This window comes from Brachypodium distachyon, chromosome 5, assembly GCF_000005505.3.
Source record: "Brachypodium distachyon strain Bd21 chromosome 5, Brachypodium_distachyon_v3.0, whole genome shotgun sequence".
In the NCBI taxonomy this organism is placed as follows: domain Eukaryota; kingdom Viridiplantae; phylum Streptophyta; class Magnoliopsida; order Poales; family Poaceae; genus Brachypodium; species Brachypodium distachyon.
Genome location: NC_016135.3, coordinates 18,666,109 through 18,677,853, shown reverse-complemented (window position 1 = coordinate 18,677,853; position 11,745 = coordinate 18,666,109). Strand labels below are relative to the sequence as shown.

Here is an 11,745-nt window from a genome sequence, read left to right as displayed (position 1 = left end):
TCTGGCATGATGTTTCTTGTAAATTAATAAATGAGTGATCTATGATACCATGTTTATGTTACTATGCATTATGAAGGGAGTAACATAGAGGTAGTATCATATGCTACTCCCATTATGACCAGCCTTAGCTTATACTCCCTCCGTTCCTTTAAAAAAAATTCATATTAGCTTTCATTAAGACAAAGCTTTGGCCACAAATTACTATGTTAAAGGATGGGTTATATAACATGAAACCACAAGTATCATGAGTACTTTTGATAACGAATCTATCGATACTAATTTTATGTCATATAAATCATACCTTAACATAGTAATTTGTGATCAAAGTCTTGTCTTAATGAAAGCTAATATAATTTTTTTAAGAAAACGGAGGGAGTACTGAAAGCAAGCAGGCCTACGACACCTCGGTGTTCGAATGTTGAAGACATGACGAGCTAGCTGAGGTAATCCATCTAGGTCCGATCGCATGGTAGCTCCCACGCCAAGCACAACCACGGTACGCAATTGGTCTAGTGGGAGCTCCAGGTGTACTTAAAGAAGTACATGCCCATTGCTTTAACTAAGTGCGGTTTTAAGATTTTTGCAAAAGCTTGTACTAACAAGCTAGCGTTTTGTGCTGATAGATTAGTATCCTTCAATCAAACTGTTTTTATAAAAGGGAGGTTCATCCTGGAGAGTGTGGTGTCTGCACATGAAATTATTCATGACTTGCATAGAAACAAAGAGAAGGGAGTTATCCTTAAACTAGACTATGCGAAGTCTTACGATAGGGTATGTTGGTCCTTCTTGGAGCAAATGCTTGAGCTAAGAGGTTTTAGTGAGAAGTGGAGAAAAAAGATTAAGGCCCTTATACATAAAGGCTTAGTGGGTGTGAGAATTAATGATGTTGAGAGCCATAATTTTGAAACGGGGAACTAAAATAATCTCATATCTAGTCTGCTTACAAACTTTAGACCCAGGGGAATTGTGAGCCTGCAGTACGCTGATGATACATTAATATTTCTGGAAAACAACCTTGAAAAAGCACAGAATTTGAAGTGGATTTTAGCTCTTTTTGAGCAGCTTTCAGGGATGAGAATAAATTTTGATAAAAGTGACCTCATTTTTGTTAATCTGTCTGACCCTGACACTAGTAGCTTGGCCCAAGTTTTTGGGTGTAAAATCAGTCAGTTACCTATTAAGTACTTGGGTGTATCTTTACACCTGTTGTTCATAAAGTCATTAAGAGAGTGGGGCGGGGGGGGGGGGGGGGTGGGGGACAATTTGATGGCCATAGAACGTATCACCTAGCAAATTGGGAGGTTGTCTCCATGAAGGAGTATGGGGGTTTGGGGATACCCAATCTCAGAGATCTAAATATTTCCTTGCTTGCCTCTTGGATCAAAAGATATCAGATAGACTCTCACAAAATCTGGAAACAAATCATTAATTACAAGTATGATGACCTACAACCTAACTTGTTTGCTAATTCTCCCAATAATGTCTCCCCCTTTTGGAAAGGCATTATGTGGGCTGCTCATGCTGCCAAACAAGGCTACTCTTGGGCTGTGGGGGATGGGAAATATGTGAGATTTTGGGAGGACCAGTGGTTTGGGAGTTCAAATCTGGCTACTCAGTTTTGGAAAATCTCTTCATTTGTAATGAGCATAATGTAACACTTGCTGAGGTCTGTGATGGGATTCCCTTAAAACTCTCCTTTAGGAGAGGTTTCTTTGAACGCTTGATGCAGATGTAGTATGACATAGTAGCAATTGTCGAGAGCATTGCTCTGACAGATGAAAAGGACCAGTTGATCTGGCGCCTCCATTCATCTGGAATTTATAATGTCCCATCCCTTTACGTTGTAGTTAATTTCAGGGGTATTACTCCTGTCTATGTCCACGCCCTCTGGAGACTGAATATCACTCCTCGAATACATTTCTCCCTGTGATTATTGTCCCGTAATAAAATGTTGACAAGAGATGATCTCAGTAAACGACAGCAGGTGGCTGATGGCTCCTGTCTTTTCTGTAGTGAACCTGAAAGTGTACATCACCTTTTCTTTGCCTGTGATACAACCAAGTTCTTCTGGAACGATTTAGCAGTTATGCTAGAAAAACCATGTGTCTTGTTATGAGGATGTGGTCCATGTGGCTAGATGGTGGATCAGCAACAATAAAAACCTCACTGTCAATATGGTTACTTCTACATTTTTGTGGACTTGGTGAAAGTTTCGTAATGATTTATACTTTGGCCGCATGTTATTGTTTGGTTTACAGGTCATTTGGCACAGGCTGCTTCGCTTATTTAAGTGCTGGTAACCTACCTGTCCCAAGAGGAATCTACCGGTGTTGAACAAATACTACCTTGTTCCTGGAGTCGAAGGCGCTGGCAGCTCCCCAGATCCTGCCTGCTCAAGAAAAGGAGGCTGGTTCTTGCTAGTCCGAAAACTCCGCAAGCTCCAGGCCCGCGCAGGTGGCTAATCCCATGAGTTCTCATTTGCTCCTGCGGTTGGCCTGCGTGTATTCAAGGAAATCCAGTGAAGCTGGCTGATGTTTCAGGCCCTGTTTGTTTGGGCTTCAGCTTCAGTTTTTGGTGCTTCTAGCAATCTCAAAAGCACTTTTTCCGTTTACACATGAAGTTAGAAGCACCAAAAACACGTCCGGAGGTGCTTCTCAGTTAGAATCACCAAAAGCACGTCCGGTGGTGCTTCTAACAAGCTCAGCTTCATGTGTAAACGGAAAAAGTGTTTTTGAGATTGCTAGAAGCACAAAAAGCTGAAACTGAAGCCCAAAAATTCAGCGCCTGAGTCTGGTGCTGCTTTTCAATTCTGTCGTGTTTTACTTGTTAGCTGGAGTCTCTGTTTCCTGGCTCGCCGGTGGTCGCTCCATGGCGGGGCGCTGGCGAGGTTAAGTTGTGGTGGCTTTCTGATCGTACTAAGCACTATTTGGGCAGAGTGAACGAGCAATCAATGACACGGCTTGCTATGCCGCGCGCGTGGATAGTGTCCTTGCTCTAGGTCTTCTCCGACGCGCTGACGGCCGCCGCCTATCACACGTACAGTTCCTCTTCCTTCCCTATCGACGTTGAATTTTGAAAATACGAGTATTAGACGAGAAGATACCGTTCGTACCTCCCAAGTACCGTAGAAAAGCTATACCAAAAAGCTATACCCTGCCCGCCGGACCCACCTATTTACCCAATTGCTATATATAAGTATGTCTGTTAATGTGGATGCATCTGACACGAAGCAGGATCTCGATCGAGTGCGCGCCATTTCCGCCAACGCTCGATCTCGTCTCGTGGTTGCTAGCTAGCTTAGTTCTGTGCTTAATCTGCTATGGCCATTGATGCGTCGTCCCTGTCTTTCGTGGCACGCCGGGGCGAGCCACAGCTGGTCGCGCCGGCGGGTCCGACGCCGCGCGAGCTCAAGCGGCTCTCCGACCTCGACGACCAGGAGGGCCTCCGGTTCTACCGCTCCGTCGTCCACTTCTACAGGGCTTCCCCGTCGAAGCGCCACGCCGACCCGGCGAGCGTCATCCGCGACGCGCTGGCCGCGACGCTCGTGCACTACTACCCCGTCGCCGGTCGGCTTCGCGAGCTGGCCGGCAGGAAGCTTGTGGTGGACTGCACCGCCGAGGGGGCTTGCTTCGTCGCGGCAGACGCGGACGTCGCGCTGGACCAGTTCGGCGACACGCTGTGCCCGCCGGTCCCTTGCGCCGGCGAGCTCCTGTGCTTGCCCGAGAGCAACTCCGACGTCGTCATCGACCGGCCCCTGCTCTACGTTCAGGTAGTTAAGGCATATACGTACTCATTGAATTGGTATTGCAATTGCCAAACACAGTTAATTTGTGTTTGACTAATTATGTGTGCTACGTGGCACTGACATAATGGAGGTGACGAGGCTGAGGTGTGGCGGCTTCGTTCTGGGCATCCAGATGTGCCATAGCCTCGTGGACGCGCCGGGAGGGGCACAGATACTGCAAGCACTCTGCGAGCTCGCGGGAGGCAAGGAGGCGCCCAGCGTGCGGCCGGTGTGGGCGAGGGAGCTCCTCGACGCGCGCGACCCCCCGCGTCCCATCTACGACCACCCCGAGTTCGAGCCCGCGTACGAGCCTGCCGCGGCCAAAAACGACAAGCTCCGGCCGGGCGACACGCTCGTGCACCGGGCGTTCCTCTTCGGCCCCGACGAGATCGCTTCCCTAAGACAGCAGCTCCCGCCCCAGATGAGGCCACGATGCTCACGGTTCCTGCTCCTGTCGGCGTTCGCCTGGCGCTGCCGGACCGTGGCGCTCGAGTACGAGCCCGGCGACGAGGCGCGGTTCATGTTCGCGGTGAACGCCCGCGGGAAGCTGCACGGCCGCCCGCTCCCGGAGGGTTTCTACGGGAACGCGCTCACGTACGGACTGGCGCGGACGACGGCCCGCGAGCTCTGCTCGGGCCCGCTGGGCCGGGCCGTGGAGCTGATCACGGCGGCCGTAGCCCTGGCCGCGGCGGACGACTACGCGCAGTCGTCGGCGGACGCGCTGGTGCTGCGCGGGCGGCCGCGGTTCGCCACGGCGCGGGCGTATCTGGTGTCCGACCTGACCAAGTCGAAGCTGCACGAGGCGGACCTCGGCTGGGGCATGCCCGTCTACGGCGGGCCCGCCACGACGACTCTATCCACGTTCCACATCCCCACGGCAGGCGGCGCGATTACTATTCCGATGTCCCTGCCGCCGCGCGCCATGGAGAGATTCACGGCTTGTGTGCGTGCGGGGCTCGACGGCGCTTCTTCGCGCCAGGGGTGCTCTGAGTCGGCCGAATTTTCCGACATGTAGGCCTCGTGCGATGGCGCGACGATCCGCGTCTTCCAAGATTGCACACAACACATGGATCTGGTCGTAGCCCATGGCCGGGTCCAAAGTACAAACAAAACTCCAAACACCATACCTTCAATTTGGGGCATAATAAGGGCATTCCAAACATAACTGGGAATCCAAATAAGCATGTGGATTAAGCACATTGCATGTATCATGTCGTCGTGTTCCTCGGGTCTAGACCTGCAAAATTGTGACCGAGGTACCCATTGACCCTCTTAGTTCAACCAAATGAACTAAGTAGGGTCAACGGGTACCCTGAGGATCACTATGTTGCACCCCTACTCGGGTCTTTGAATTTGTAATGGATCACCGAAGGTATAAAGGTGAATCCTGTGCGATCATGAGATTGTATTGCAGTAGGGTCTCCAGTTGGAGTTTAAACCGAACAGAGTAGTTCGGGTTGCGTCATGTTGGGTTTGGTTTCTCTGTTGGACGCAGTGTCATGTATTTCATCTAGAGTAGAATACAGAGTAAAATGTACTCACGGTCACTAAACTTGTTTTCGATTCTTAACTTAGTCACTGTATTTTGAAAATCGAAAGTTACGGTCTGTGAACTTGATGATAAATCCTACATACTGTCACCGGTACCGTATTTTGTACGTATCAGTCAGTATCCTGTACCAACTTTGTTTGGATTTTTTGCATTTGGCCCCTCGAAAAAAATGCAAAAAATGCGATCTGGTCCTTGTGAATTATTTTTCAGGGAAAAAAATTGCAAAAGTTTGTGCTGAGCTGGCACATGATACGGACCGATATATACAAAATACGGTAACGGTGACCATATGTGAGACATTTCGTCAAGTTCATGGACCGTAACTTTCGATTTCCAAAATACAATGACTAAACTGAGAATCGCAACCGAGTTCAATGACCGTGAGTGCATTTTACTCTAAAATACATCATTACTACATGAACTCGGCAAAAATGAAAACTTTAGTCCACGGACTCAGAAAACACACACTTAAACCCCTAAACTGGAACTGCTGTGTCACTTTAGTCCAAAAACGGTTCGGCGAGGCTTAAACACGCCACATGGCTGCCACGTCAGTGATTTTTTCCCGCGCCGCCGTTGCTCCGTTGCGCGCCCCATGCAGTCCCTGCACGCGCCCGCCACCCCATGCTCGCTCGGCGCCCTCTGCCGTGCGCCCGAGCAGGCCGTTTGCCGCGCCTGCTGCCGCGTCCGCACGAGCTCGCTGCCACGCTCCCACCCATCCACCCGAGCATGCCGCCGCGCCACACCCATCCGCCCAAGCATTGGCGGTGAGATTTGGCCGTGGGGAGGCCGCCGGGCACCAAGGAGGGCCACTGGAAGTTCGCTGGGCTGCCTAGGAGTTTGCGGCGAAGCTCTTCATCGTTGCAGCGGCGCGAATCGATGGTTGTGCCGGCCAAATCGACGGCGGCAACAGGCGTTCGTGGGCAAGATGGCGTCGTCTCTGACCCCGATTTAGCCCGGGGATGGGGTCGGCGAGGCTCACGACCGAGCTGGGTGGTCTTGGATGAGGTTGGAAATGGCCGGCGGCGGCCAAGCCGGAGCAGCCGGGTCAGGAGAGGCGGAAGCAAGGTGTAATCAGACGGTATTTCTGCGTCGACACTTTTTCAGGTTTAGGGAACGAGCTCTCGGTTCCCTACATTTGGGGAAGAGGAGAGAGAAAATATGAAACTTCCCTAAAAATTTAGGGATTGAGAATCATTTAGGGAACCTGTTGTAGCTGTCTTGGCAAGAAAAGCTTTATCAGATTATCTTTTCCAAAGTTGCACCTACAACTACTCATTGAAAATAATCCTATTCTTATGGGTAAATGCTCAATATCCAAGTGGGCTTACAAATTTGATCATGATCAATTGCTTTGTGGATTGTCTCATGTCTCTTGATTAGTTGGTCTTTATCCCCTCACTATCACAAGTTTCTTACGCCCAAACAAAGTATTTACTTGTTACTAATAAAAAAATCAAAAAGTTTAGCCTATGCTCTTCCTTAGATCCCTTCTTTTACTCCGGTAGTATTGGGAATCACAATCGATGCAAAGAAAATGAATGCATTTCCATACCATAATACACTTTCCAATGATACGTAAGCAAGGTATTTTGGGTCCTTTATAGGGAAGGCATATCATAGAGAATTAGAATTCTCATATATAATATTGGGTAGGTTGTGGTATTTCATTACTACAAACATGGGTTATTGTAAAATAACACATGTCATTTGGATACTTCTCTTCAACTCCGAAGTATTTTGATATAATACAAATAGTTGAAGTTAATTTTACAAAAGAAAAAAAAGCGGATTATGGGAGTGCGTGACTTGAATTATAGATTTGGCCATGCAGATCTTTCACAAGATTTAGAAAATGGTGACAGTTATTCTAGGAAATGACGATTTTTAGGTAACCTGCCAGTTGCTCTTAACTGTTGTTGGCCAACGGGTTATCCACAGCAGCTCGGCACTCAGAAAGCCATGCGAACACAAGTGGCACGCCGGCACGGCTAGAGCACAACGTGTCTGCCTGCCTGCCTACAACAATGCCAAGCGGCCAAGCCGGTCCTCTCCTTCTCTGCAGCCACAAATTCAAGTGACGGTTAAAAAAGAAAGAAAAGAAAAACAAGAAGAAAGGAAAGGCAATCCTACGCGGCCCTCCACCGCAGAGTAGTCAGCGAGAAGCTCCGGTCTGCGGCCGTGCACGCTGCGGCCGGGGGGCAGCCGAGCAACCTGCTGCACCAAGACCAAGAGGGATGGCGGTGCCGGTGCGGCTGATCCCCTCCCCGCCCACCGTCTGCCTCTCCACCCCTCTCCTCTCCCTGCCGCCGATTGCTCGGAAGCCATCGCCCTCCTCATCCTGCAGCGGCAGCAGCAGAGCACGCCCCGGCTTCCGCTGCTCCGCGGCGAACAAGCCCTCCCCTCCTCCTCCTGAGGTAAGGTAGACGCCTCCCTGTCTTGTTCTTCGTCTTCTTCTGATTTGTGTTCTGTTCTGGGCTCCGGACTTGTCGTCATGTCATGCCTCGTTCGAACTCGCAGCAGCAGCAACAGCAGCAGTAATTCCATGGCCAAGATAAGGAGCGAGGTCCTGTCCCCGTTCCGGTCGGTGCGGATGTTCTTCTACCTGGCGTTCATGGCCAGCGCGGGCCTGGGCAGCCTCATCGCGCTCACGCAGCTCGTCCCGGCCCTGACGAACCCGGCGAGGTTGGCCGGCGCCGCGGAGACGCTCAGGGGCCTGGGCATCGACGTCGCGGCCGTCGCGGTCTTCGCCTTCCTCTACTCGCGCGACAGGAAGGCCAGCGACGCCCAGGTGGCCAGGCTCACGCGGGAGGAGAACCTGTCCAGGCTCAAGCTGCGCGTCGGCGCCGGCGGCAGGGTCGTGCCGCTGGGCGAGCTGCGGGGCAGCGCGCGGCTCGTCATCGTCGCGGGACCCGCCGAGTTCGTCGAGGAGTCGTTCCGCCGGAGCAAGCCGTTCCTGAAGGACCTCATGGACAGGGGCGTGCTCGTGCTGCCCTTCCCGACGGACGGGAACACGCCGGCGCTGCAATTCGACGGGGAAGCGGAGGAGGGTGAGAATGAGGGCGACGGGATCGGTGAGAAGAGCAAGAGGCTTTGGCAGCTCACGCCGGTTTACACTTCCGAATGGGCCAAGTATGGAGCACATCAACCTGCGCTAATTTTTACGTTGATGTCTTACTCAGAAGAAGAGAAAAGAATGGCGAGTTGCCGAGTTCCTCCTTACGGTGATTAATTGCTACTACTTCTGCTTCTTGCAGATGGTTGGAGGAGCAGAAGAAGCTGGCCAATGTGGCACCTGATTCCCCTGTGTAAGTACCACTGCAAACTCGTGTGAAGTCTTCCTAACGTTATTTTTGCTCAATCTTTCTTACCTCGTAATATGGCCACGGGGTCTTGTGCGTGCGCAGGTACCTGTCGCTCAGGATGGACGGGCGCGTCCGTGGCAGCGGCGTCGGGTACCCTCCATGGCAAGCCTTCGTGGCGCAATTGCCGCTAGTGAAAGGAATGTGGTCGGGTTTTTTAGATGGAATGGACGGGAGGGTGTAGTCTTGCCAGTTTGTTGCTCAAGTTGAATATTGACGCGGCTATGGTAACGGCAGTGACGATGAGGCTGCCGGGCTGCAGTTTTCTAGCCAAGGAAGCGAGTGTCATCACTTCATGTGTTCGGGACTCGGGAGGATCACCCACTTCATTTGTTTAGCCTCTTTCTGTAGATGACGTGACTCTTAACAGTTAATAAAGGTTGCCCGAGTTCAAAAAAGAGTTTAATACAGTGTGTGTGTTCAATAAGCATTTCTAATTCTCTTGTAAAATTTCAAATGAACAAAGAAAGAAACTGTGCGTCGTTGGTACAAAATGTAAAATTCAAATTTGGTATCGGCAGTAAATTTTGAGCACGGCTTTCTCTTTCTAGTTCCTCTTGTTGGATCAAATTCAGGTTAAATTTTCAGTGTTACCATATATATACGTGGTGTTAATGCCGTCACAACTAAACTATCTACGAGGGCATCATCTCTGGGTTTTCTACTCTGTTAGTGTGTTGGAAGTGTTTAAACATAAATTTGTGAAAATGGTTTAGTTCTATAGCCATTGCAAAAATGTTCTATAGCCATTGCAAAAATTAATGTTACAGCCCGTTTGGCAACCAAGAATTCAGTTCATTTGGTAGAAATGAAATGAAATCCAATTTTGATAGGATTTCATTTGGTTGAATTTGAATTCCGGGTTCAAAAATCATGTTTGTTTACCACATGTAATTGTAGAGTGAGAGAAAATTCTAGAGAAATGATGGCTTTTAGAGAGGAATTGGGTTAGTTATAGTATAATTCATGAAATTTGAGATTGGATTCCTATGACCAATTCTGTGACACCCAAATAAGTTGGTTTCTGGAATTCAAAATGAATTCCAGAATTTTATGCCCAAATGATGGGTGCCAAACGAGCTGTTAGGGAATAGTAGTTTCCTTAAAGTATCGGGTCATAAATTTTAGCGAGTGTCTATCTCTCGGTCGGTTTCAGTCAACAATCGAAGTCATTCAATCAAGATTTTCTTATCCATCAGAGCTACATTAATCTTACACGAACTTGATGAGGAATCAAAAAGTTGTTATCATCGACTAAAATATAGTTATTTCTCAATCGTCTAAGAAATAGCAAAACTGTAGATTTTATGTAACGGACACCAAGTTAAACTAAGAGTCAAGGAGGTCAACTCGTGAACAATAGCCAAATAGGCAAGTCAACCAGCATGCATGGAAAATCACAAGTCGACAAGTCATGAATGCAGAAATTAAAATAAAAGAACCTAATCCGTTGAAGAAGATGGGAATAAGCAAGTCCAAGAGACTCCTTATATGACTCCCTATCCTCAAACTTAGGGCTTTTGGCCACAAAACTCTGTCTAGCAGAGCCCCGTTCGTCCTCCCTAAATTGAGGCGCTCCCGATATCGTCCTCCCGACGCCCGAAACTCAGCAGCCGGATCGGGGATCCCGAAAGCAACGACTCCAACGGAATCCGTCCTGCTCGCGCCAAGGTTCGTCTTCCTCCCCCTTCCCTCCCTTCTCTGCTGTGTAGTTGTGGTCGGCAGCGTTGATTTGGTGGTCGGATTTGGTGGGGCGGCGGATGGGGAAGCCCGTGGTTGCGGCGCTAGATGGGGAGGCCGGCGGCGCTGCGATCGGGATGGGGAGGAGCCGGCGGTGCTGCGGCGCGGGAAGGGGAGGCCGGAGGCGCTACGGCACTCGATGGAGGCGGGATGGGGAGGCCGGCGGCGCCGCGGGGCGGGATGGGCAGGCGGCGGCGCTAGGGGGTCGGGACGGGGACGCAGCGCGATGTCTGATAGGAGAAAGACAGAGAGATGAAAATCTTGTGTAGATTGATGTGTGCTACTATAGAAATATTTATAGATCAATTTTATAGAAATGTAGATGTAGATTGGTAGATCAATTTTGTTGTTTCATGAGAGCATATCATACAGTTTTGATTAAATTTCCTAAAATATTTTTAGGGTGCTTTGATGGATAGCCAGGGTAGTCCCATGGGTTTGTACACAAATTTGTTGAGTGAAGGATATCTTCAAGAAGCTTGGGGCCAAAATTTGAGCAGTCAATTTGGAGCTCAGCCAATGCAAGCTGAAGTTCCTACTCCTCCAGTAAAAGCAAATAACAAGAGGAAAGGAAATTTCAGTGATAAAGAAGATGAAGTGTTGGTGGCTGCATGGTTGCATGCTAGTATGGATCCAATAGTAGGTACTGAGCAAAAGAGTGCGACTTATTAGAATAGGATCCATGAGGAGTATGAATTGCACAAGCCAGAAAGTAGTGACCGCAGTGTCAATTCCTTATCACGTCGTTGGTCCGTTCTGAAAGAACAAGTGGGTAGGTTTTGTGGATGCTACGATCAAATTATGCATAGGCACGAAAGCGGGAAGACAGAGCAAGATAAGGTAGTTCACCTAGTTGTTTAATTTCATTGTATATTCATATGTTTTTTGCCAATATACTAAGACCTATTCACTTGTGCAGATTGTTGATGCTCTCAAATTGTTCAAGTCACTAGATAAGACCCATAAAGGGTTTGTGCTACTGCATTGTTGGAACATGCTGCGTTTCGAACAAAAGTGGTTGGCTCAATCTGATAGGTCATCTCAAAGTAATAAAAAGCAGAAGTCAAGCTCAAATGCAAGTCCGAGTATGTCTACTCATGAAACCAACACGGTCCATATTGATGACTTTGAAGCTACATCTCCGGCCAAAACGGATCACATGAAGAGACCTATTAGGAAGAAGGCGGAGAAAGAGCGGCAACGTCGAGGTAAAAATGTTACCTCTTCAGATGATAGTAATGTTGTCATGGCATTGGATCTTGTGTTTTCAAAGGGGGAGGCAAAGAGAGATGACAAGAGAAATGGCA

The 11,745-nt window shown here is 49.1% G+C and overlaps 2 protein-coding genes across 4 annotated transcripts; both read left to right on the top strand.

The window, feature by feature from the left end:
* The first annotated feature begins 3,241 nt into the window (after positions 1–3,241).
* Positions 3,242–4,799, top strand: LOC100836117 (benzyl alcohol O-benzoyltransferase). Its single transcript, XM_003581356.2, has 2 exons — positions 3,242–3,769; positions 3,876–4,799. The coding sequence occupies exons 1-2, from the start codon at positions 3,320–3,322 to the stop codon at positions 4,797–4,799; spliced, it is 1,374 nt and encodes a 457-aa protein (XP_003581404.1). The 5' UTR covers positions 3,242–3,319.
* A 2,584-nt stretch (positions 4,800–7,383) lies between these two features.
* Positions 7,384–9,232, top strand: LOC100835810 (protein LOW PSII ACCUMULATION 1, chloroplastic). Of its 3 annotated transcripts, none has more exons than XM_010241808.3 (4): positions 7,384–7,758; positions 7,860–8,468; positions 8,594–8,644; positions 8,744–9,232. In XM_010241808.3, the coding sequence occupies exons 1-4, from the start codon at positions 7,574–7,576 to the stop codon at positions 8,880–8,882; spliced, it is 984 nt and encodes a 327-aa protein (XP_010240110.1). In that variant the 5' UTR covers positions 7,384–7,573; the 3' UTR covers positions 8,883–9,232. The 3 variants fall into 3 exon arrangements, with proteins under 3 accessions (XP_010240110.1, XP_010240109.1, XP_014751393.1); XM_010241807.3 differs by having other exon boundaries at positions 7,386–7,758; positions 7,857–8,468; XM_014895907.2 differs by having other exon boundaries at positions 7,596–7,753; positions 7,857–8,468.
* The last annotated feature ends 2,513 nt before the right edge of the window (positions 9,233–11,745 follow it).